This window comes from Anastrepha obliqua, chromosome 6, assembly GCF_027943255.1.
Source record: "Anastrepha obliqua isolate idAnaObli1 chromosome 6, idAnaObli1_1.0, whole genome shotgun sequence".
Lineage (NCBI taxonomy): Eukaryota > Metazoa > Arthropoda > Insecta > Diptera > Tephritidae > Anastrepha > Anastrepha obliqua.
In genome coordinates this window covers 80,537,162-80,564,656 of record NC_072897.1, presented here as the reverse complement: position 1 = coordinate 80,564,656, position 27,495 = coordinate 80,537,162, and the positions used below count along the sequence as shown (strand labels likewise).

The 27,495-nt window shown below is 33.4% G+C and overlaps 1 protein-coding gene across 1 annotated transcript in view; it reads right to left on the bottom strand.

The window, feature by feature from the left end:
* Window positions 1–702: 702 nt before the first annotated feature.
* The window catches only part of LOC129250815 (kinesin-related protein 4-like), a 38,597-nt gene continuing 11,804 nt past the window's right edge, over window positions 703–27,495 (bottom strand). The window contains exons 2-4 of the mRNA XM_054890399.1: window positions 17,589–17,782; window positions 8,499–8,703; window positions 703–1,181 (exon numbers count right to left, since the gene is read on the bottom strand). Of these exons, the coding sequence (XP_054746374.1) occupies window positions 703–1,181; window positions 8,499–8,703; window positions 17,589–17,782 (878 nt within the window). The remainder of the gene's footprint in view (window positions 1,182–8,498; window positions 8,704–17,588; window positions 17,783–27,495) is intronic.

The following is a 27,495-nucleotide window of genomic DNA, read 5'->3' as shown; positions in this document are numbered from 1 at the left end:
CCTTCCTATACCCGCGTTAATTTTTGTAACACACATACCCGCGCATGGTCTCACAGAGCGAAAGTTCAAGCTACATAAAATATTAGTTTTTTCAAACAAAACTAAAAACAAATTATTTTTTTTCAATCCCGTAGATGTAATAAAATAATAAAACTACGCATTAAATTTGTATTCACTTATTTTATTGATTTTAAGTGATTAACAAAAAAGCCATCAAAATCGATAATTTTTTCTTAAGTACTACAAAAACAAAACAAAAACATATTTTTTTATTTACATAAATAAAAATAAATTATAATAACTTAAAAACACTTCTTGCAGAATACATAAATTATAAATTATATTCGTTTTTAGTCTTGAAATAAAAAATCATGGCATATTGCAATTCATGAAAAAATCTGCCTTAAAAAGAAAACTTACGCTTTTACCTCTTCATCAAAAAAAAAAAACAAAAATGCCTTCTCTAGCTTAAAAAATATTTATTTGCAATTTTACGGAAACACCCAGGACACACCATAATAGCATGTTCCAAACAAAAATACTGTCGGCATGTAGCACAGTTGAAACGCGTTTTTCGGTTTTTCTTTGAGGAACAGTATCCACAGCGACCACTTTTATTAAACGATGTTCCAGAAGTCTCGGGACCATCTCTTTTACTTAATTCAGAGAGCCGAAGTTTGATGGTTTTAGGCAAGGAACTGTTTAGAGCTCGACGTCACACATTTTATCTACGGTGTCAACCTCGCCTTTCGTCATATTATAGTCCATTATCATTTCTGGTTTATTAGTAATCTCATTGATTTCAACACCAGCATGCATGCTCGATACAAGAAGCACATTTTCCCCCTTTTTGGAAACATACGAAACAAGACTGCAGTTGCCACGGTGTCCGAACAAGCTGGATTTTTCCGCTCGTCCTCTTATCTCGGTGAATTGTTTGTGTAACTCTTTCTTATTTTTCCTTATTGTCCCAATAATGGTCAGTTTGTGCTTAGATTCAAGTTTATCCAGCAATGGGATACTAGTGAAAAAGTTATCACATGTGATATTCCGGCCAGAATTGTGAATACTTTCGCTTAGTCGTACAACTAATTCCATGGACGAGTTATCAACTTCATATGGGCCACTAGGTTGCTTTCCTACGTAAACTTCCATTTTCGAGGCATAAAACATTTTGGCATCTGTTAAGGTGTAAATTTTTATGCCATATTTATTTGGGTTTGAGGGGATGTACTGTCTGAAACCACAACGACCTCTAAAAGCCTCCAATTTTTCATCTAATGTAACAAACTGGGACACACTGTAGTATTTTTGAAACGCGGCTACAACTTCTTCAAATAATTCCCTTATTGGAGCTAGTTTATCTACGGCAGTCCTTTCAGCGCGCGACTAATGTGTTTTTTTTTAGTCTTTAGACTTAAATTAAAACACTAAAGTTAAAAAGTTTTTTAAAGTTAAAGTTTTTTTTCACGGTTTTATTCTTTAAACAAATTCAACCTTCTTGGTTGCTGTGAATCTACAGACTGACTTTTTACAATTTCCTTAATTCTAATAACACCTGTTTTGCGCTCACTTTATGCAGTACCTTATGCTTATTGAGAGCATAACTGCATTGAGCGAAAAACGTGTCGGTGTAATATTGCATACTAAGCAAATCTTTTGGTGGGAACCTTTATTTGTGAAATCTTAGTATCTTAGCATTTAAATAGTTTGGTGTATGATTCCAATTTCATTAAATGTAAGACAATACTGTCACAACTCAAAAAAGAGAAATAAATAGATAGGGTGGTGGAGTGATGGTACGTAACTCCTCCCCCCTTTGTCAGAAGATTCTCCTGGATCTTATGGTTTGTTATTTTTTAACCCGTATTTCTCTTTAATGGCTTCCAGTTCCACATCCTCAGATTTTTTTTCAATTTTATTGATAATCTTAATTTTATTATTATTTTTTCTTAAATACAATATCACAATAATTATAAGAATGCTTACAAAAAAGAAAGTGCTTATTACATAAGAAACATTTCTATGATATTTTAATTCTTTTATTTCTTTAATATTTTCAAAATTTTCCAATACAATTTTTTTGAAGTTAATTTCTTTTTCAAACGTGTTATTTTCGTTGTTTACTGGAATGTAATATTTCTCTTTTACAATTTCTATTTTATTTTGAAAAACGTACTCTTTTATTGTTATTTTACAGTTGTATACAGATATTAAATAATTTTTGTTAAGTGTGATTTTTCGGTCGTCACAATTTTGTAAAACAGTTTCATTTATTGCATTCTTAACAATTAAAGTTTCATCGTCCATAGCTAGGATCTCGAATTTGTTGTTATACTTTAACATACAGTTTTGATAATATACACAGTTTTGAGTTTTTTCAAATTTTTCAAATCTGTCTCTTCTTCATAATAATATACGTTATTTGCTATTTCGACAACATGTTCAATATCAGTATTTATTTCCATGAACTCTTTGTTGGGTATTGGCACTATAGCTTTTACATAGGTTTTAATAAAATTTGTTGGTATTTTAATGGCAATAATTAACTCAGATTTATCGTATTTCATTATACCTAATTTTAGTAATTTTAGCTTATAAAAATCAATATTGTAACGTTCTATTTCATTGGCCGTCAATATACTAGGGTGTAAAGTCTTATGCCTAGCCGCTGATATGTTATCTTGAATTTGATTAAGCCTATTTTCCAAGTATCTGATTTTTTGCATTTGGTCTAAGTATAGCAAATATCTTACAATTTCGCTGTTCCTGGTTTTAATTTCGTTAAAAGCTGCCTGGATTCTTTTTCTGTCTTCTTCTATATTATTTTTTAGTAGGTTTAAGGTGTCATTAAAGTGTAGGTTTATCTGAATTTGTTTATTAACTGTTTCAATAACGTTGTGATTATTTTCGTCCGTAACTTTTAAATGCTGTAAAATTTCTTGACGGTCATCGTCGTCCATTGTGCCAAATAGCCATTTATGAGTTGTCCCGACAATATTTAAAAGTCCTCTTTTTTGTTTAAAATTCACTGGCGAAGGTGTAATTGATTTAACTTTGTCTTTAAGTATTTCTATTTCTTTGAGTAATAAATCCTTATGGAGAATATCTAAATTTTTAATATTGGATTCTATTTGTGAAATTATTATATTTATTTCGGTTAAATCTATTAAATGTATTACGGTAATTGTTTCATTTATTACTTCCACTTCTCTTAATTTAATTTGAGTGTAACCTGTTTCTTCCAATATTTTGTTGACTTGCAATGTCCCTTGAGTCCCTGTTACCAATATCGCTATCACCAGTACGAATGTTGCCACCTGAAAATTTGTTTGGCCTTTTAATATTGGATGTATGAATATTTTGCAATTTCCTTTTTATAAATTTGGGTTCTTCTTTATGCCTCAAACTTTTGTAATTTTTTATAAATCCTTCCATTCGATTCTCTGAATAATTTTCCCGTTTTTGGTTTTGTTTATAAATTGTGGTTAACTTTGATCTTTCAATTCGATTTTTTATTAATTTGTGATCAACTTTGTAATTTTGAACTTCTTGTGGAGTAGTTTTTATTGTACTATGAAAAGAATTGTTATAAAATTTTATGGCCTTCTGCATTTGAGTTATAACTGGGAGTTTTTCCTCTAGGCTTAATATTCTAATGCGTTCTGTTAGAGTGTTATTAAGTCTCTCAATATCAGCATTTCCTGTATGACTGTTTGGTTTAGTTACGTGAAACTCAATTCCTTCCCTAGTTAAAAATCTCTAACATTTTTGGAATTAAACTCATTGTCAAACACAAACTTTTCAATGGAACCCTTAATTGATAAAAATTCGTTTATTTTGCCAATAATAGTTTGATTATTCCTATCGGGTAGGTAAAAAGCCACAGCATGTTTTGAAAATTTGTCAAGAAAAATTATAAAAGAGTGTTTACTATTAACATAAGTATCGACATGAACAATTTTATTATATTAGTAGAAGTAGGAGTCTCGGTTAAATGGAATTTATTTTTAATTGGATTTCTATCATATTTTCCTCCAGAGCATATGTCACAGTTATTTATAATTTCATGTATTTTTATTTTTAATTGAGGATGATAAACCTTGTGCTTCATGCCCTCGTAAGTTACTAATATTCCAGAATGCCCAGTTTCGTACTTATGAAACAGAGATATTTGCTTTCTTAACTCGCTTTCATCCTGGATATCCTGTGCTAAAAAGCTACATCTTAAAAATGATAACCGTTCACTACTTAAGAAATTGTTAATAAAAATTTGCTGTAATTTGTTGTATTCATGGTCATTAATTTGGGAAAATATCGCCACTTTTCCTTTATCAAAATTTCTTCGGACTATATTAGTTACATTGTCAGAGTCAATATTTTGTTTATCGATAAAGATTCTTTTGTTTTTGAAAATTTCCATGACCTCAACTTCCTTGTTATTTACTAAAATCAGTTGGTTTTTGAACCTATTTACTATGGTATCTAAAATAGAAATATGATCATTGCAATTCTCTGCCTGAGAATGTAAGGTTTCAAGGGAATGGTTGGAATGAACTTCTAGAGATATATCAGATTGATTTGCTGCTTCTTCAGCATTTAGATTTTTTATTATAAAAGTTTCCTAAGTCATCAGAATCTAACGCGTTTATCTCACACTTTTCGCAATTAATGCGGCTGAGAAAGTCTGCTAATTTATTCTCTTTGCCAGCAATGTAATCAATTTTTGCGTCGTATTCCCCTAATTGAACTAGCCATCTCCGTAATCTCGGGCTTATATCTTTACCCGAGTTTTTGACTTGCAACCACTTTAGTGGTTGATGATCGGTTTGGACATCAAATTCTCTTCCAAAAAGATAAGGTCTATAGTATTTGACTCCCCACATTATTGCCAATAGCTCTTTTTCAATAGTGGAATAGTTTTTTTCGTGATTATTTAGTGTTCGCGATGCAAATGAAACAGGATGACCATCTTGGGTCAAAACCGCACCAATAGCAAAATTGCTGGCATCAGTGATAAGCTTAAAGCGCTTATTAAAATTTGGATATTTTAAAATAGGCGGATTTGTTATTATATCCTTTAGTTTTTCAAAAGCTATAATATAATTTGGGTCACTTATGTTGATTTTAGCATTTTTCTTTAAATATGCGATCATGGGGTAAGCTACTTTAGAATAGTCTTTTATAAATTTTCGGTAGAAACCTGTTATTCCTAAAAATGATTTAATCTGCTTTTGTGTTGTCGGAAGCTCCAATTTTTGAATTACTTCGACCTTAGCTGGATTTGGCTTAACACCTTTAGGTGTAAGTATATGACCTAAAAATTCGGTTTCCTTCTTTAAGAAGCTACATTTATCAATTAGAATTTTAAGTCCTGCTGTTTTCAAAGTTTGAAATATTTTTGTAATATTTTGTATATGTTCTGATAAAGAGGTACTGAATATTAAGATGTCGTCTAAATAGACAACACAAATTTTATTTATATACTGACGAAGGACTGAATTCATAAGTCGCTGGAAAGTCGAAGGGGCATTTTTAAGCCCAAATGGCATTCTTATGAATTCGTAATGCCCAAAAGGTGTAGAAAAGGCAGTTTTTTTTATGTCATTTTCATCTACAACAATTTCATGAAAACCTTTGGCAAGATCAATAGAAGAGAAGTATTGAGCTTTGCCCAATTTATCAAGAATTCCTTCCATATTGGGAATTGGAAATTTATCATTAACAGTAATTTCATTTAGCTTCCGATAATCTACGACAATTCGCCATTTTTGGGTGCCAGAATTGTCGATCTTCTTTGGCACTACCCATAAAGGACTATTATAAGGTGAATTGCTTTCCTTAATTATGTTTTGCTCTAACATTTCTTTGATTTGTTTTTTTATTTCTTCTTCGTGAATTTGGGGGTACCTATAAATTTTTGAATATACAGCTCTATCAGTTGATGTAATTATTTCATGTTTAATTTCATGGGTTGCAGAAAGCTTATCACCCTCTTTATAAAATAAATCCTTGAAACTGTGCAATAACTTCGTTATCAATTGGGTGTCTTCCGAATTTAGATGTCTCAGATTCAATTTTTCTAGGTCGCTGTGTTCAAGTGAGCAAATTTCTACACTATTGTATGGATTGTAATTTCTAAACGGTATATGTTTATCTAGTATAGTAATAAATTTATTCTCTACATCAATCTTAGATTTAAGAGCGATGAGAAAATGTTGACCTATTATTGCTGAATAAATTTTGCTATGGAAATCAATAACCTTCCAAGAGAAGGTACCTGAGATATTAAATTCTCTAGGTATTGGGGTAACTAATTTGTGTGTCACTTGATTTATTCCGTTTATGGTTCTGTAAAAAAGGGGTGAATTGAGTTGTTGAGTGGGAAAAGTATTCCCAAGGACATTAGGTTTAATTATGCTTGTTTCTGATCCGGTGTCTATGAGACATCTAATTTTACAATTTCCAATTGTTACTAATATTATGGGCAATTTTATGGAGAAGCCGTCATATAAAAATTTACGTCCTCCTCTTCTTTTAAATTACCAATATCCATTGGCTCTGGTTCTTGTTGATACGCATTAGTTTGGCGTTGTTGCCTACTATGATAAGATTTTCTAGTTTGAGAAGAATTTGGTTGATTGTACTGAAATAATTTACTGGAATTTAATTGCTGTGTTGAATTTCTGCTGTAATTTTCAACTGGAAAATTATTGATTAATCTGTATTGTGACCTGTGGTAAGGGTCTGAATTCTGCCAGTTGAAATTTCGGGTTTGAATGCTACTATTCGGTTTAAAGTTGCCATTTTGGAAGTTATTATTTGGCTTAAATTTTTGCCAATTTGTGTTTTGAAAACAATTATTAGTGTTCCAATTATTGCTATGAAAACTATTACTTGGCTTTAATGATTGCCAATTGTTGTTTGTTTTTCGTTCACTTTGTATATTAACTCTATGGTTAAATGTAATGGCCCTTGTGTCATCTAATAGTTTCAATTTGGTATATTTTGTAATTATCTCATTCAAAGTCGCATTTTCACTTAAATGAGCCCTAATTGGTCCGTCAATTTTTTCTAATAATATGTCTACCAGGTCCCTGTCTAGATTTTCTGGTCGGTAGATACCAGGTTTTAATGGGTCAGACAAGTATATATCATTAATATGAAATTTGGAATTTTCAAAAATATTAAATAGTTCTCTTAAATTTCTTACTTGTATTGTCCGGCACAAGTTGAAGACTTCTCCGTAGGTCGTCTTTGGGCTGCATTCTTGTTGAATTTTCCCCTTCATTTCCTCCCACGAAGCGCCGCTTTCTAGTTCTATTGCACGCCGGCCAGCATTGCCATGAATCTTCTCATCGGCCACAATTCTCAAACAAAACTGAATAAGGCTCAGATTTGTTCCGCATAACGTAAGATTTGATTCTACAGCATTGATAAAGGCCCTTGCGTTTTGATTTTTGATTTTGAAAGGGGCTTCAAGTGTCGAAATTGGTCGATGACATCCTTGGCGGCCATGTTAAAATTCAATTCCTGTTGTTGGTGTTGTGTTTGTTGTTGTGTTTGCTGTTGTTGCTGCTGTGTTTGTTGTTGTTGCTGCTGCTGTATTAAGCGTTGCTGCTGCAATTGTAAATTTTGTAGCTCCGCTTCTTGTCTGCGGATGACCTCCAGTAGTTCTGCTACGTCTTGCTGGTTCGCCATTATTAGACCTCTGTTTCGGTCAAAAATTTCACTGCGTTGCATTCACTTCCTTGTTCTTTAAATATTCCTTCAGGAATATCTCCAATGACTGCGCCACTAATGTGTTTTAAGTCTTTAGACTTAAATTAAAACACTAAAGTTAAAAAGTTTTTTAAAGTTAAAGTTTTTTTTTCACGGTTTTATTCTTTAAACAAATTCAACCTTCTTGGTTGCTGTGAATCTACAGACTGACTTTTTACAATTTCCTTAATTCTAATAACACCTGTTTTGCGCTCACTTTATGCAGTACCTTATGCTTATTGAGAGCATAACTGCATTGAGCGAAAAACGTGTCGGTGTAATATTGCATACTAAGCAAATCTTTTGGTGGGAACCTTTATTTGTGAAATCTTAGTATCTTAGCATTTAAATAGTTTGGTGTATGATTCCAATTTCATTAAATGTAAGACAATACTGTCACAACTCAAAAAAGAGAAATAAATAGATAGGGTGGTGGAGTGATGGTACGTAACTCGCGTGGCTTTATTGTCAAATCTTAGACAACGCATTAATAAATAAAATTGATTCCAGCTCATAGTTAATCGAAATATCTCCGGAGAGGAATCATCTGTTTTGAATAAATCTTTAGCATTCTAATGAATACAATACAATTTATAACAACTTCAGTAAAAAATAATCTCCAAACCTCGCCAATTTCCTTCAAATTTTTTGCTTCTTTTCTAGAACTATATTCCTAGCGAGACGTCTTACACGATTTGACGGAGCATCATTATTCCACCTAGTGTGTCCATCTTTACCAAGATAAAATTCTCTATCATCTATCTCATTCAACTCCTCGTCGTATTCTTCATCATCTTCTTGCTCGGTATCATAACTTTCTACATCTCTTGCAACAAAGTCTTCAACGTCGCTGTCATTTTCATTCTTATAATCAGAAGTCGAATTTTCTTCCTCCAAAAGTAGTCTGATTTGCTCTTCATTCATTATAATATTAAAAAGTACCTGCAAAATAGTAAAACGTAAAAAAATAAGAAAGAAACAAAAAACAAAATAACTGCTTTAACTTCACAAAAAATTACACATATACCCGCGTCGGTCTCACAGACCAATTTTTATAAAATTCACCAACACGCCTGTCTAGTGCAAACGCCAAATGAACACTAATATAGAGCTTGCAAGAAAAGCGGAAGCTAGCTGTAAATTCAACTTTGTAGAGTTTCTGGAAAAACAAAAATTTACGTAAAATCATTTTCTCGGTCTTACAGACCAACGCGCGGGTATAGGAAGGTTAACTAAAGAACCAAAAGAATTACTTTTATACACTTATGGTTATACATACTTAATGGTTTTTCTTGAATATCAATAATATCAAAATTATAATTATCAAAATTTTCAAATACATTTTGAATAACTTCTTGGTTATGTTTTTCTGTTGAAATATTTATTAAACTTAATAAATTATTTTTATTTCTATTGTACCAATATTTTGGTAGTTGAAAAATATGTTTATTTTCTCTAATATATTTTTTTCTAGTTTTTAGATTTTAACTCTTTAATATTAATTGGATTCATTTTTCTTTATTTATATAAAAAAAAATTTTAACACGTTGACTGCCAAGGCCATTTTCAGAAAACTGGCCAAAAATGACATTTTGATTTTTTCACATTATATTACTAAAAACTCTATTTCTAGATCATTGGTATCATCAAAAATCAAAAATGATGTTTTTTAAAGGAGAAAAAGGACCTAGGAGTTATCTCGTAGTTGGCGTCTGGGAAATAACTCGCTACGAATTATCTCGTAGTAGGTAGGTCCTTTTTTCCTAAAAAAAAATCATATTTGCTTTCTATAGTATTTTGTTTTATAGTTATTATTATTTATTATAATTATCGTAGTTTTATTAATATTATTTTCTTTCTTTTTAGATTTAAAAACATTCTCTAAAATTACTGTTATAATTATCAAGAACCCAATATGGATAAGAAAAGGCACTGAATCAAAGTGAAATTGAGTACAACGCAAATCTAAGTGATTCAGAAGATGATTTCAGCGATGGTAGTAACGACATTTATGAGCCTTCTGAGAATACAAGTGATAGTGAAGATGAAGTCATCTCCGAACCTGAAGACGTCTCCGAATCTGATAATAATGACGATGATTTTCAAGCAACAACGTCAAATGAGAATTTGACATTTGTGGACAGAAGTTCAACACAACCCTGAATTATTTCTTTTCGATGAAAATGTTGGTGTGAAATTAGATACATCAAATTTAACAGTACAAACGCTGGTGGATTTATTTTTTTCGGATGAGTTTCTTGCATTACTGGTAGAACAAACTAATTTATATGCTGCGCAAGAAATTGCAACATTGGAAAATGGGAATCAAAATGCTATAAAAAAATCTAAAAGGATATCAAATTGGCAAGACGTAAGTGCTACAGAGATGAAAGTTTTTATTGCACTTTTATTGCAAATGGGACCTTGTACTTTTCCAACAATAGAACATTACTGGAACACAAACAAGCTATATAATGTAAACTTTTGGCGCACACATATGAGCCGCAATCGATTCCAGTTGATACTTCGTTATTTTCATTTGGTTGATAACTCACAACCATCTACCGATAGATTATACAAGGTGAGACCAATCCTAAATCATTTCAACGATTTTATGCGTGAAAACTATGTACCAAGTAAAAATATTTGTATTGACGAATCCATGATGCTATGGCGGGGAAGATTGCTTTTCCGCCAATACATAAAAAATAAAAAACACAAATATGGTGTCAAACTATATGAACTATGTGAGTCCGACTGTCTTGTAATAAAAATAAAAATGTACAGCGGAAAATCTGAGGAAACTACCCATAATGTAGGTCACACTGCTGACGTTGTTTTACATTTACTTGAGGACTATTTCGATAAAGGCTACGCTTTACATGGATAATTTTTATAATTCAGTTAGTCTTACAAAACTGTTATATACACGAAAAACTTTTGTGTGTGGAACCCTACGAAGTAACAGAAAAGGAAACCCCAAAGATGTGGTAAATCGTAAACTAAAAAGAGGGGAGTGTTTTTGGCAGACAAATGGTCCTGTTACTGTATGCAAATGGAAAGACAAACGAGAAGTCCTTTCCATTTCAAACATGCACGCTATTGAAATGGTAGAGGTGCCCAATTGCAATGGAAGAATTTCTATGAAACTGAATATAATTCGAGATTACAATAATGGAATGTCTGGCATTGACCGATCAGATGAAATGATTTCGTATTACTCATCTCTAAGAAAGACTATTAGGTGGCACAAAAAGGTTTCACTTCATATTATAGAGATATATATACAAAATGCTCACAGAATTTACCAAAAAGTAACTTCATCTAAAATAAAACTGATAAAGTTCAGAGAAGAATTCGTCTTGGCGTTGATTGGAGATTTTCAACCAGTTTCTAAAAAAATAGATCTAAAGAGCTCCATTATTTAGAGTGTTCACCACCACTTTGTCTGCCCAGCGCAGGACATTCACAAAGCACATGTTCTGAGCTTTCTATATCCATTTCGCAAAAGCGGCAGACATTGGTCTCTGATAGACCAATGTTATTTAAATGATACCTCAGGCTGCAGTGACCTGTGAGGTATCTTGTTAAAAGACGCAGATCTACTCTGTTTAGTGAGAGTAGCTTGTTTGATATTCCTTTGTTGGGACTAAGAAATTGTTTGGCTTGACGCTGACCGGCACAATTTAGCCAGTGTGCAGCAAATTTCCTTTCTTCCCATTTCCTGAGGAATTCATTAATGTGGCTTTCCGTGAGTCCAGGACCAGTAAGTTGCACATTTGCTCCTTGTTTTGCGAGGTCATCAGCCATTTCATTCCCCTCATGCCCTTCATGTCCCGGAATCCAGACTAGAGTTACTGTGTTGAGGTTTCCTAACATGTTGAGAAGGTTTAGGCAATCATTTACCAGTTTAGAGGTGATAGTTGTTGATAGAAGGGCTTTTAGAGCCGCTTGACTATCTGAGAGTATGTAGATGTGAGTACCTCTCATTTTCCTGCGAAGGCATTCTCTCACACATATTTCAATGGCATGTATTTCTGCCTGGAATATTGTTGGGTAGAGTCCCATCGGAGGATGGTTCCATGTGTAGAAGTCTACGCAAGTGGGGAAAGTTACTGATCGCCATTCACTTGGGAGTGGCCAGGACGATTCTTCTACATATGGTTCAAGCAGCTCACAACGTCCGGGATTAGCCCACGTATCCTCTGGTTAGCTTCCGAACACCCGTTCGGGAGTGAGCTAAAGTGAGAAGGCGAAGCATCCCAGCAAAGCTGGTTGTGCGCTGGGTTTGGGACCCGCCACTTAAAAAGCCCCCCCAATGAAAACAGCAACAAAGCCTCGGATGAGAACTGCCTTTACTGATGACGACCCCTGCAAAGGAAATAAGGAACACGATTTGAGGGCATGCACCTGGAATGTCCGGTCCCTTAATGGGGAAGGTGCCTCTGCCCGGCTGGTTGATGTCCTCGTGAGAGGAAAGGCTGACATCACTGCCATCCAAGAGATGCGATGGACGGGGCAAGGTAAGAAAAACATAGGACCTTGCGACGTCTACTACAGCTGCCATGTAAAGGAGCGCAAATTCGGTGTCGGATTTGTTGTGGGAGAGAGACTTCGTCGCCAAGTACTGTCGTTCACTCCGGTGGACGAGCGTCTCGCAACAATCCGCATCAAAGCGCGATTTTTTAACATCTCGCTAATTTGCGCCCACGCCCCGACGGAAGAGAAGGACGATGCGACCAAGGATTCTTTCTATGAGCGCTTGGAACGTTCCTATGAGCGCTGCCCCCGCCACGACATAAAAATCGTGCTTGGCGACTTCAACGCCAGGGTGGGCAAGGAGGGAATTTTTGGTCCCACAGTCGGAAAATTCAACCTGCATAACGAAACATCCGGTAACGGACAGAGGCTGATCGACTTCGCCGGGGCCCGAAACATGGTAGTCTGTAGCACCAGATTCCAGCATAAGAAGATTCTCCAAGCTACCTGGCTGTCTCCAGATCGAAAAACGCGAAACCAGATCGATCATGTTGTGATAGATGGAAGACACGCTTCTAGTGTATTAGATGTACGTACGATCCGAGGACCCAACATCGACTCGGATCATTACCTTGTTGCAGCCAAACTGCGCACACGCCTCTGTGCAGCAAAAAACGTACATCTACCTACGCAAAGAATGTTCGACATCGAAAAGCTGCAATCACAACAGACAGCCAGAAGATTCGCCACTCGACTCTCACTCCTGCTCTCGGAGAGCACTGCCCAACACACCGGCATGTGCGAGCAATGGAGCAACATTTCTCGTTCCCTACGTACCGCCGCCGAAGAAGAAATCGGATTCCGGCGAGCCCGAAAAAACAATTGGTACGACGAGGAATGTCATGCTGCCGCCGAAAGAAAAGATGCCACCTATAGAGCCACGCTGCGATCGGGCCCAACGCGAGCCATGTGGGATCGCTACAGAGAGCTGAAAAAGGAAGAGAGACGTATTATCCGAAAGAAGAAACGAGAGGCCGAAATACGTGAGTGCGAGGAGCTTGAGATGCTGGCCAACAGGAACAACGCCCGAAAATTTTACCAGAAAGTTCGGCGGCTTACAGAAGGTTTTAAGACCGGGGCGTTGTCCTGTAAGAACAAAGACGGCGATCTGGTGACTGACGTACAGAGCAATCTTAAATTATGGAGGGAACACTTCTCGAACCTGTTAAACGGTGACAGCTGCGCATGTCATAGAGAATGTGAAGATCCCGATACCCCAATCGTTGACGACGGAATTGTCGTTCCGCTACCCGATCATGACGAGGTGAGAATAGCGATAATGCGGCTAAAGAACAACAAAGTCGCGGGCGCCGACGGACTGCCGGCTGAGCTATTCAAACATGGCGGCGAGGAGCTGGTAAGGTGCATGCATCAGCTCCTATGCAGAATATGGTCGGATGAAAGCATGCCTGCCGATTGGAATTTAAGTGTGCTCTGCCCAATCCATAAGAAGGGCGATCCTGCAATTTGTGCCAATTACCGCGGGATTAGCCTTCTAAATATCGCCTATAAGGTTCTAGCGAGCGTATTGTGTGAAAGGCTGAAGCCCACCGTCAACCAACTGATTGGACCTTATCAGTGTGGCTTCAGACCTGGAAAGTCTACCATCGACCAAATATTTACAATACGCCAAATCTTGGAAAAGACCCATGAAAGGAGAATCGACACACACCATCTTTTCGTCGACTTCAAAGCTGCATTCGACAGTACGGAAAGGAGTTACCTGTATGCCGCTATGTCTGAATTTGGTATCCCCGCAAAACTAATACTATGTAAGATGACGTTGCTCAACACCAGTAGCGCCGTCAGAATTGGGAAGGACCTCTCCGAGCCGTTTGATACCAAACGAGGTTTCAGACAGGGTGACTCGCTGTCGTGTGACTTCTTTAACCTGATGTTGGAGAGCATCGTACGAGCCGCAGAACTTAATCGCTCAGGCACAATTTTTTATAAGAGCGTACAATTGTTGGCGTATGCCGATGATATTGACATCATCGGCCTTAACAACCGCGCTGTTAGTTCTGCCTTCTCCAAACTGGATAAAGAGGCAAAGCGAATGGGTTTGGTGGTGAACGAGGACAAAACGAAGTACCTCCTGTCTTCAAACAAACAGTCGGCGCACTCGCGTATCGGCACCCACGTCACTGTAGACAGTTATAATTTTGAGGTTGTAAAAGACTTCGTGTATTTAGGAACCAGCATTAACACCGATAACAATGTCAGCCTTGAAATCCAACGTAGAATCTCTCTTGCCAACAAGTGCTACTTTGGACTAAGTAGGCAATTGGGCAGTAAAGTCCTCTCTCGACGAACAAAATTAACACTCTACAAGACTCTCATCATGCCCGTCCTAACATATGGCGCAGAAGCTTGGACGATGACAACATCCGATGAAGCGACGCTTGGAGTGTTCGAGAGAAAGATTCTGCGTAAGATTTTTGGACCTTTGCACGTTGGCAATGGCGAATATCGCAGACGATGGAACGATGAGCTGTATGAGCTTTACGACGACATAGGCATAGCGCAGCGAATAAAGATCCAGCGGCTTCGTTGGCTGGGTCATGTCGTCCGAATGGATACAAACGCTCCGGCCTTGAAAGTATTCGATGCGGTACCAGCTGGTTGTAGCAGAGGAAGAGGAAGGCCTCCTCTGCGTTGGAAAGATCAGGTGGAGAAGGACTTGGCTTCACTTGGTGTGTCCAATTGGCGCCGGTTAGCACGAGAAAGAAACGACTGGCGCGCTTTGTTAATCTCGGCCAAAATCGCGTAAGCGGTTATCGCGCCAATTAAGAAGAAGAAGAAGAAGAGTCCCATCGGAATCGATTTTTTAAATCTAGGCCCATTGATTCCTGCCCCTGCTCTACCATCTTCCAGCTTGGACCATTGAATGCATTTTTTTTAATAAAAAAAAAGCTGACGGAAGCCAAACCCAAAATTTTTTTCTTTTCCCAGAAACCATTTATCGATACTAACACTATTATAATACGGGTTTACTCGTAGCTACACAAAAAGTGGTAGTTTTAGGTAGTACGAGATAACTCGTAGTTGACTTCCTTGAAGGGAAATCATACTACGAGTTAACTCGTAGTTGGCAGTCAAAGTGTTAAATAACTTTATTTCTAAATTTGGTAATAATTCTAAATATTAAAAATGTGATGTATTCCAAATTAGTTTTAAACATTTAATTATTTACGTTAAAATTTTTTCGATGAAATTTAGAACGATAATGTAAATTCTCATTCTTTTTAGAATAGGTTTTCCCACATTTACATAATATAATATTTGAATATACTTTATAATAATATTCTGTGTAGCATTGTTTACAATAACTTGACACACACTCTGATAAATTCTTTTTTTGCAAACACTTTACACAAATTTTTTTACCATCTATAATAGACAAACATATTTTTTCACCATTTACTATTTTATGATATAAACTTTGTTTTGGTATGTTCACTTCGGAAACTGTTTCCTGCGGATTCATAATTTCCCCCATTATTTCCAATTTATTAATTAACAAACATTTTTTTTAATTTATATCAGTTCACTTTTCTAATATTCAATCTTATACTAATTTTTTCTTTTCTAAAATCAATTAAAGTATTATCCTGATCAACTATATAAATAGTTATATTTCTAATAGTATTTGTATTAACTGGATAGTATATTCAATTTTTTGGTATTTCCTTTATTTTTTCACCTGGTTTATCATTGATAAAAAATTCATGAATAATATTTGTTTGTTTATTATTTTCATAACTACCTCCTACAATATTACATTTTATTCTAATAGAATTAACATTCATAATATTTACAGGTAAATTAGATGATACTAATGTATTTGGTTGAATAATTTGTTCACTAAATCCTAGTAATGAAGCTATTAAATTTTTTTGTATAAAATCAATAATATAATTACTTTCAATTTCAACTTTTAATGTTGTCATATTTGGTTTAATACGAGTAGTAATACCCTTTATTTTCTCTTTTATAAAATTGTTTATATCATTTATTTCATATGAACCAGTTGGAAATGTAATTTTTTTGTTAGCATTGTCGAATGATTTCGATTCAGTCGAAATATGTTCACTTTGTGAACCGTTGACAGAGTCAACATAATGTAAAATATTATTTTTTAGTTATATTCGGTATAGAATTATAAGTAGAAAAATTAAGAAAACACATTTCAAAATCATATTTATTATCTAAAATTATTGGTTCATCAAAATTACATGAAATTGTTGAAGAATTTCCATCTAATGATATAATTGGCATTATTTAATTAAGTAAAAATTTTAAACATAGATGACCACAAATTATTTCATTTATTTCTTGATCAATATTATTATTAAAAATTACAGTATTTTCCTTAGTTTTGAAATATTTTTCTATTAATATTGGTAATTTATTTATAGCAAAGGAATCATAGTAAAAAATATGATTATTATATTTTTTATATGCTACTCAATGTGTACCATTATTATTATACATCATTATTATCTAAATTTATTATTCCACATTCTATGTCTTTTATCTTTTTTTGGTAATCTATCTTTCATAAATACACCCCTAAAATTTGCTATATTAAATTTTCTAGCATATTTTTTTTAAATCATAATTACTTAATGGTTTAATTGGAATTAATTCAAAATCAAATTTTTTTTAAGTAACATACCATTACCAGATTTTTTAAGTAATATACCATTACCAGACTTTATATTTTTTTCTTCTAATGCCTTATTATGACGTATTTTTTCTTCTAATAATTTATCGTTAGTTTTTTTATCATTATATGCTCTATATAATGCTATTCCTGCAGTAACTGCAGCTCCTATTGCGGGAATAAGTGGTAATAATGCTGGTAAAAATCCCCCAATTTTTTCAGTATTAAAACTTTGTAACTGGGACGTAGATAATTTCAAAGTAAAAATTTTTAAAGTAGTTTTATTATTCAAATGTTTTTTTATAGAACTAATTTGTTTTCTAGTTAATGGAAAATATGTTTCGTTCATTACACTTTCTTTAGTTCTTTATAATTGAATTGGTTCTAATTTTATAGTTATACCTGTTTTATTTTTCGTTGCATCATAAACTTGTTTTTGTTGATCTTCATTTAGAGATATTGGATATTTAATGTATCGTCCACATTTTGGAATATAATTAATTTCATCTTTATTCTCACTTTTATTATCTATCAATTCTTCAGTTGATGAATTGTGAGTTGTCAAACCCATACCCATTTTTCTTTTAAATTTCATAGCATTAGTAGTTAAATATGCATTTACTTTTTCTGATAAACTAGCATCTTTTGCTAAAACTCTTGACCATTCTTTATCTTCTAAAATTTTATGAGCTTCATGTCTTTTCTTTATATCGTTACTTTTAGAATATGCAACATCATGTTCTTTAGCTGGTTCATCTAATTTATTAATTGGATGCACATCTTTTTCAAATTTTAATTCAAGATTACTACCAGGTCCTAAATAATTATATCGTGGAGAATGTAACTCAAATTGAAGATTATTTATAAGCTTATTTATAATACCGTTACCATAATATCGTACCATTTATTTAATAAAAAAAAGTGATGAATTTATTTATTTGGATAATTATTAATCATGAACTGAAGGTAAACTTGAAATATCATCATCAACTTTTTTATTTATATTAAACAATTCGTTTTCATTTTTCTTATTTATTTTAGTTACATTCTTTAAAAATCCCTCTGTTAAACTATTTGATTTAGTTTGTCGAGAATTGTCTTCATTTTTTTTTTCCAATAATTTCAATACCAAGTAATTTAAGTCCATTATTAAGATAATCACGTGAAATATGATTTTGTTCGCAAAATTTTACTTTAGTTAATTTTAAAGTACTAGTTTGTTCCAAGTAATTAATAGCTAAATTTCTTTCTCTAATTTGTTTAATTTCATTAGCGTTTTTTGGAATATGAATATTTTTTAAATTTCTAAAACTTTTTGTTTCCCCTTGTAGTGATACAAGCGGTGAAACAGTTTTAGTAGAAGGGTTTGGCTGATTGTATAAATTAGTTATATTCTTATACATTTTATTCATTTTAATTTATTTATGAAAAAATTTTTAAAATAATTATATTCTTCTTAGTGTTTCAATATAAAAAAATTTTAAATTTTTTGCATAAATAAATTTTTAAAATAATTATATTTTTATTAGTGTTTCAATATAAAAAAAATTAAAATTTTTTTGCATAAATATATTTTTAATCTATATATATAAAAATTCAACCGTTTTCCGCGTTGTGATGAACTTTACGGAGAATGACTAAACCGATTTTAACCAAACTTTGCCACATTGAAGAGACACATGTGGAGAAGGTTTGTAACTATGTCCTGTACTTATTCGTCAACACACAGTATACACGAGGCAGCGTTCTTTTTACGCGTGTGGTTGTTATTGTAAACGGTTGCATGGAGCGTACATTTTACTCACATATGTACAAGTTAACGCACGTATTTATGCCTAAATTTTCATTCCATTACATACATTTCAATGGAATGCAAACATACATACATATACATATATTCATACAGCAGTGGCTGCACGCCTGCATTCGCAAAGAATAGAAACATACAAATTAGCAGGCACAGCTGTAGCTGACAGCCTGCAATAATTAATCGTAACACAATGCTGCTGTGACTAACTTAACACTTTGCTTAAATACTTCTTCTTTACACCCACACTTCGGGATAACCGAAGCAAAACCATTAGCTCAACGAACCTGAACAGGTCGTCGCTAAAAAAGTACTTAAGGGGGGAAGCTGGTCTAGAGCGCAAAAAATGGGCATATTTTATGAATTTATTTTGACTCAACAAAGGAATCAATCGAAAATCTGTGAAATAGGTTTAATAATATAGCTTTCATGGTACAAATACAAAATTTTTCGTCTGAATTAATTTCAAAATGGCCGCTGTCCAGCAGTTCTCCTAAGGCGCCTTTTTTTCTAGTGGGTCCATTGCCGAAGACGTAAACTCCTTAATTTTTGTCCTGGATCAAAAAATAAAATTTTTTTAGTTTCTATATAACAACAGAAAGAGACGTACGTAGGATTTTTTCGATATTTTGTTTTTTCGCGAAATGGTGCACGTTTGAACAAAAAGTTACAATTTTCACTATAAGGAACGACATAAAATTGTTGATTAAAAAAAAAACTATGTAATATAAATAAAAAATCCTACGTACGTCTCCGGAGAAAGGTATTTCGAATGTATTGTCAAAATTTCGTAAGAATCGGTAAAGATTTGTTCGAGTTATGTCTTCGGCCAGTTTAAAAAAAGTGATTTCGAGAAAAACGCGTTTAAAGTTGTAAATAGCGTTCGGGGCATACCTTCGAGGCACTGCCGTCGAATGAAAAATTTGGGCATTTAGACATTTTTGCTGGCATCCCTCATTTGGTATATTATTTCTAAGACCCTAAAGCACCTTTTAAGACAAAAAAAAATTTTTCGATTTTTTCAAAATTCTAGACAAGGTTTACCAAAGGTTATCAGTAATAGTGCATAGTAAAAGTAAGTGTTAAAACTAAGAAGAAAGTGTTTTATTTGGTAAAGTGTTCAAATGAAGCAGTTTCCAGGCATCAACCAAAGAGATAAAAAAAGGGTGTCAGAAATATTTAAGAGAAGAGATTGTTTTCACATTTTCCAACGATATTTTCACGAAAAATTTACAAAATATATATTAATTTTGCAAATGATTGCTAACAAGTGAAACAGTGAATAAATGGTGTGAAAAATACACACAACAGAAATCGGCAAAAATAATTAATATTTTAGAAGTTTTTACTTAAGATATTTAAGAAAAGAGATTGTTTTCACACTTTCCGTAGATATTTTCAAGAAAAATTTCAAAAATATATATTATTTTTGCTGATCATTTCCCATTTCTGTTCTGTGTAATTTTCATTTCAACGCGTGCTCACAGTTCAATTATATTTTTAAAAGATGGCGCTAACAGTATGTTAATTTGAATTCCAGTTTAAAAACAAGAAAAGTAGCAATCAAGAACTCAGAGTGACATGAAGAAGACCACTTTGATTCGGTAAAAGAAATGCCAAGAGGTAGCAGACATGCTAACATCGGACGCAATACACGTCACAATAGAAATGTGCAAAATCACAGACAAAATGAAAGTGAGGAAAATCATGCTGATAGATTAAGTCAACAAAGAGATCGTACTAGGTCACGTTCTCAAAATCGGCCAATAAATATCAATTCTATAAATTTGAATGGTGCAGCATTTCATGGATAAAGTTTGCGGATTTTGTCAAGCATTGAAATTCAAAACTGAAACACCAGGCATGTGTTGCGCTGCAGGAAAAGTTCGTTTACCAGACATACAATATCCGCCCGAACCATTAGCTACATTATTATCGGGAACATCACCCGATTCCAAACATTTTCTTGAAAAAATTTCCACATATAATTCATGGTGCTGGAAAAATTATAACCGATAACTTCATGCCAACGTTCAAGGTAATACATAAACTTCAACGTTCCACAACATTTGCTGACACATCTGACATCATTGGATTTTATGGACACAAATTATGGCTTTTTTTAGATTCAAGGGCAAGCATATTACTTAATAGGTTCATTACTACCACTACCCGATCAAGAGTCAAAATTTTTGCAAATTTATTTCATTAATGACAACGATGATGAACTTGAAGCACGATGCGCATTGTCCAGAAATATAAACAGAGTCATTATGAGAGAGTTACAAGATTTATTACACACACACAATGTTTTGGTGCAAAGTTTTAAAACAACAATCGAAAGATTGTCATCTGATAATCATAAAATTAAAATTGATGCAAATAAAACGCCTGCCGGCGAACATCGTGGAAGATACAATCAACCAACTTCAAGTAACAAGGTTGCAATTGTTATATCTGGAGATGAATTTCAACCAAGAGATATTGTTTTGCAAAGAAGAAATGATACACTGCAACGTGTTAATGAAACGCATCGAAAATATGATGCATTACAATATCCTCTTATGTTCTGTCGTGGTGAAGATGGTTATTCGATTGATATAAAACAAATAAATCCAGCAAATGGTCAAGAAAAAAATAAAACTGTAAGCGCAATGAATTATTATGCATACAGAATCATGATAAGAGAAAATCAAGAGAATCAGTATATTGTTGACATGTATACGAAAATAGAAACAGAACGATTGAATTACATTAGATTCAACCAAAGAAAATTACGCTGTGACGAATACATACATTTACGAGATGCAATTAACAACGATACCAACGTTAATAACATTGGTCAAATGGTAATATTACCTTCATCGTATACAGGCAGTCCAAGACATATGCATGAATACGCCCAAGATGCAATGTGTTATGTCAGAAATTTTGGTCGACCCGACTTATTCATAACTTTCACATGCAATCCGAAATGGGATGATATTAAGAATCATTTATATACTGGGCAATCAGCTACTGATAGGCATGACATTACTGCAAGAGTGTTTAGACGAAAGCTACAGTCTCTAATGGATTTCATTGTAAAACATTAAATTTACGGAGATGTACAATGTTTCATGTATTCTGTGGAATGGCAAAAAAGAGGCTTGCCTCATGCGCATATTTTGATTTGGTTAAAACAAAAACTAACCACAGATAAAATTGATCATATTATATGTGCTGAAATTCCAGATATAAATGAAGATCCAGAATTATGATTCATGGACCGTGTGGTACGTTAAATCAAAATACTCCATGTATGGTTGATGGTAAATGTTCAAAAAACTACCCAAGGCAATTAATTGCTGAAACAATGACTGGATATCCATTGTACCGTAGAAGATCACCAGAAAATAATGGAAAAACAGTCACTGTGAAAATAAATAATCAAGATGTGGAGATCGATAACCGTTGGATAGTTCCGTATTCCAAATTATTATCGAAAACATTTAACGCACATATAAATGTTGAATACTGTAATTCCGTAAAATCCATCAAATACATATGCAAATATATCAATAAAGGAAGTGACATGGCAGTATTTGGAGTTGTAAATCGAAATGATGAAATCACTAATTACCAAATGGGAGTATACATTAGTAGCAACGAAGCAGTTTGGAGAATATTATCATTTCCGAATCATGAACCCCATCCAGCTGTTATTCATTTGTCAGTCCATTTAGAAAATGAACAAAGTGTTTATTTCACTGAAAATACTGCTCAACAAATGGCCGAACGACCACCAGCAACAACACTAACTGTATTTTTCAACTTATGTGAAACAGATTCATTTGCAAGAACATTGCTTTATTCAAATGTTCCTAAATATATCATAAATTGGAGAATATTATCATTTCCGATTCATGAACCCCATCCAGCTGTTATTCATTTGTCAGTCCATTTAGAAAATGAACAAAGTGTTTATTTCACTGAAAATACTGCTCAACAAATGGCCGAACGACCACCAGCAACAACACTAACTGTATTTTTCAACTTATGTGAAACAGATTCATTTGCAAGAACATTGCTTTATTCAAATGTTCCTAAATATTATACTTGGAATGCATCATCAAGGTCCTGGGTACGAAGGCAACGAGGAATACCTGTAGATGGATATCCAGGTGTTCATTTGGGTGATGCAATCGGACGACTTTACACTGTGCATCCAAGTAAAGTGGAATGTTTCTATTTACGTTTACTCTTAGTTGATATTCCCGGCCCAAGATCATTCGAAAGTTTGAAACGATTAATGGTCATCTTTGTTGTACTTATCAGCAAGCATGCAAATAATTAAATTTGCTTGAAAATGATAATCAGTCGGATGTAACTCTTATGGATGCATATGCAATAAGTTCTCCACACCAAATAAGAACACTATTTGCCATTTATTGCTACATATTTCCCAGCAAACCCAAAAGAATTGTAGAGTACTTACCAAGAATACATGACAGAAGATATCCTACATCAAGTACGTCGCATTACTGCAAATCCGAATTTGAATTATACAGATGAATTATATAATGAGGCATTAATTAAAATCGAAGACTTTTGCTTGATGATTGCAAATAAAACTCTGAGTGAGTTAGGTATGATCGCACCAAATCGTCCGATGCATGATGCATACAATGCAGAATTAAGACGTGAAAAAGAATATGATCGAAATGATCTGAACACATTTGTAACAACAAACCTACCAAAATTAAACACAGAACAAAGGCAGGCATATGACACAATTATAGACAATGTTGCAAATGAAAGAGGAGGAATATTCTTCTTAGGTGGGACTGGAAAAACGTTTTTGTTGTCGTTAGTTTTGGCCACTATTCGATCACAGAATAATATTGCATTGGCTTTGGCATCATCTGGAATAGCGGCAACTTTATTGGACGGCGGTCGCACTGCACATTCTGCATTAAAGTTGCCATTAAATTTGCAAGTAAATGAAGAACCAACTTGTAACATTTCTAAAAATTCTGGAATGGGAAAAGTTTTACAAACATGTAAAATTATTGTATGGGATGAATGTTCGATGGCTCATAAAAAATCACTGGAAGTTTTAAATATATTAGAACACTGAAAGATTTTCGAAATAACACAGACATATTTGGTGGTGCGAATCTCGGTGAAAGCAAAACTAATAAAAAAACTTTTTTCTAATAGCGGTCGCCCCTCGGCAGGCAATGGCAAATCTCCGAGTGTATTTCTGCCATGAAAAAGCTCCTCATAAAAAATCTGCCGTTCGGAGTCGGCTTGAAACTGTAGGTCCCTCCATTTGTGGAACAACATCAAGACGCACACCACAAATAGGAGGAGGAGCTCGGCCAAACACCTAACAGAAGTGTTTATTATTATTTATTTATGTATTTTTATTTGGTGGTGCACTAATTCTATTGGCCGGTGATTTTCGCCACACTTTGCCTGTTATTCCCAAATCAACAGCAGCTGATCAATTGTTTGTGTGCAGTTACAGAATGATCCAACAGCTGCTGAGTTTTCCGAACATTTGTAGCAAATTGGAAATGGACGAAAGCCAATTGATAAGAATACAGGCATGATAACACTTCCAACTAATTTTTGTACCGTAACAGAATCAAGAGTACAATTAGTGAAAAATGTATTCCCAAATATTGCACAAAACTATAGAAATCAAGATTGGCTAAGCGAGAGAGCTATATTAGCTGCCAAAAATGTCGATGTCAATGAAATCAAAGCCAGTATTTTGACTCAAATTCCAGATGAAGTTGTCACCTATAAATCAATTGATTCAATCACTAATCCCGACGATGTAGTGAATTATCCAATTGAATTTTTGAATTCACTTAATTTGCCTGGCATGCCACCACATCGTTTGCAATTTAAAGTCGGCGCAGTGATCATTATGTTGCGAAATATCAATCAGCCGAAACTATGCAATAGGACAATATTAGCAGTGAAACGGACAATGAACAATTTAATTGAAGCAACAATTTTGAAAGGCAAATTTAAAGATGAAGATGTTTTGATTCCGCGCATTCCAATGATTTCAACAGAATTGCCTTTTGATTTTAAGCGACTTCAATTTCCCATTCGCCTTGCTTTTGCTATTACAATCAATAAGTCTCAAGGTCAAACACTTGAATTATGTGGAATTGACCTAACTTATCCATGCTTTGGACATGGGCAACTGCATGTAGGATGTTCTCGAGTAGGGAAACCATCGTTACTTTATATTTATACACCGCATGAAAATAAACCAAACATTTTGTGTATCAGAAGGCTTTAGAATAAGTTGTTAGTTTACAATCATTAGAGTAAGTCACTAAAATAAATAAAACATTGTTATTAGAATAAGTCACAAAATAATGGCCGAGCATGAATTAAATGATGAAACAAGAAAAAAACAAAGAACACTTTTCATTTACATATATTTTTCTTTCACCCAGCGAAGCGGGTGAGGGTCCGCTAGTATAATTATATTTTTCTTAGTGTTTCAATGTAAAAAATATTAAACATTTTTTGGATAAATAAATTTTTTAAATAATTATATATTTCTTAGTGTTTCAATTTAAAAAAAAAATAAAAAATTTTTGCATAAATAAATTTTTTAAATAATTATAGTTTTATTAGTGTTTCAATACAAAAAAATTTAAAAATTTTTTGCATAGATATATTTTTAAAATAATTATATTTTTCTTTGTGTTTCAATATAAAAAATATTAAAAATTGTTTGCGTAAATAAATTTTTAAAATATTTTTTTATTAGTGTTTCAATATAAAAAATATTAAAATTTTTTATTATAATAAATGTCGAATATACATACAATTGAAGAATTTAAATCAAATACTTATGTATCCAACAGTGCACATATTCCTACTCTAAAATTAAGAGGACAATATCTAACACTTTTAAGTAAAGATCAGATTGAAAAAGAGGTTAAACAAACTCAAGAGTTTATTAGCCAACATAAGTCTCAATTCAATAATAGAAGAGGTTTTGTTCAATGTTTAAATGATGCACTTAAAAATGATGATCATGAATGGCATAAATATGCTGTTTGTATTATGAAAAATGTTAAAAATATTAAAGAATATAATGTTGATTTACATTCAGAATCAAATAAAATATTATTAAATGAGAAAGCTATATTAGAATTTACTTTAATGAGTTATGAAGAAATTATTGCCAAATTATGTGATGATATGAATGAGTTACAAATAAATTATGATATTCTTGAATCAGAACATAATAATCTTATAAATAGCATTGAAAATATAAGAACATGGAACAATGAAGATTGGACTGGTAAATAAAAAAATTACAACTCAAAAACTTAATGATTTATTGAAAAGTGTAAGTAAAATGAAATAATCAAATAAAATATTTGTTAATAAATGAATTCATGTGTTTATATTATTCCATATCAAAATGATTACATCATTATCACACTTATTCAAAATTGATGCTAACAATAAATATAATGGATCTGTTTTTAGTAAAATTAATTTCTATTGTAATTATTGTATTTATTATAATTCTTATATTAATTATAATAAATTTAGATATACAAAAAAGCGTAATTGAAAATAAATGTATAAAAATTACCAAAAAATAATATCAAAAATATTTAGGATTTTTTCTAATGCATTAAATTAATAATTGTAAAAACAGTTTTGATAAAAATAATCAGTTATCAAAAATAGATTTAATTATTTCAAAGGGAATAGATAAAATAATGCAAAATGATTACATTTGTATGGTACTAATTATTATTCTATTAATAATGTTTTTTGAGAATGAGTTCTAAATACAACTCTGCAAACCAAACCTACTCTCTTATACGAACAATTGTACTTCACTTACATGGAACTTTGTACTTGTACAATTATACATTAGATAGTAGGCGATGCCAAAAATATAAAACGGCACTTATAATAAAAGCGTGAATTACATCGACACGATTTTTTCTTTCTCTGCGCGGAAATACTGCTTGAAATGGTTATGGGCCCAGGTATCGACTTGGGTTTCTAAGTTCACGGTCAACATACATAAATAGATCTTTCTTTTGAATAATTCGGTGGATTTGCTTATCCGGTGTTAAAAGCAATAATCGCGGTAAAATGGCTAATGCTTTAGCCAACATCGAAAAATTAAGTGGCGAAAATTATACCACTTGGTGTATTCAATTAAAGAGTTTACTGATCACTCTAGATTTGTAGAGTGCAGTCGTCGATAAGTGTGCGGAGGAGGAGCCTGGAAAGACCATCTGGATAGTATGCGATAGAAAGGCTCTCGCTACTATAACGTTGAGCGTCAAGCCAAAAGAGCTGATACATATATATTAAAAACTGTATCACAGCGAAAAGTGTTCTGCTGTATTGTAGATGACTTAAAAGACGTTGGCATATCCATGGAGGACGACTTTTTATCAATTTTGTTGCTTTGCTCATTACCAGACGAAATGGAGAATTTTGTGGTGGCAATCGAGAGCAGGGACGCATTGCCGAAATTGGATAATCTCGTCGCGAGGATTCTGGAAGAGGAGCAAAGGCACGGCGACAAATGCAGTAGCGTAGAAACGGCTTTTTCGGCAAACGAATCGAAAAGGCGCGTTGGAATTTTTCGAAGTAAAAACATCATCAGCGGCAGAGGTACAAACGGTGAAGTCAGCAGCAGTAGCAGAGCCGTAAGGAGTGAGATTGG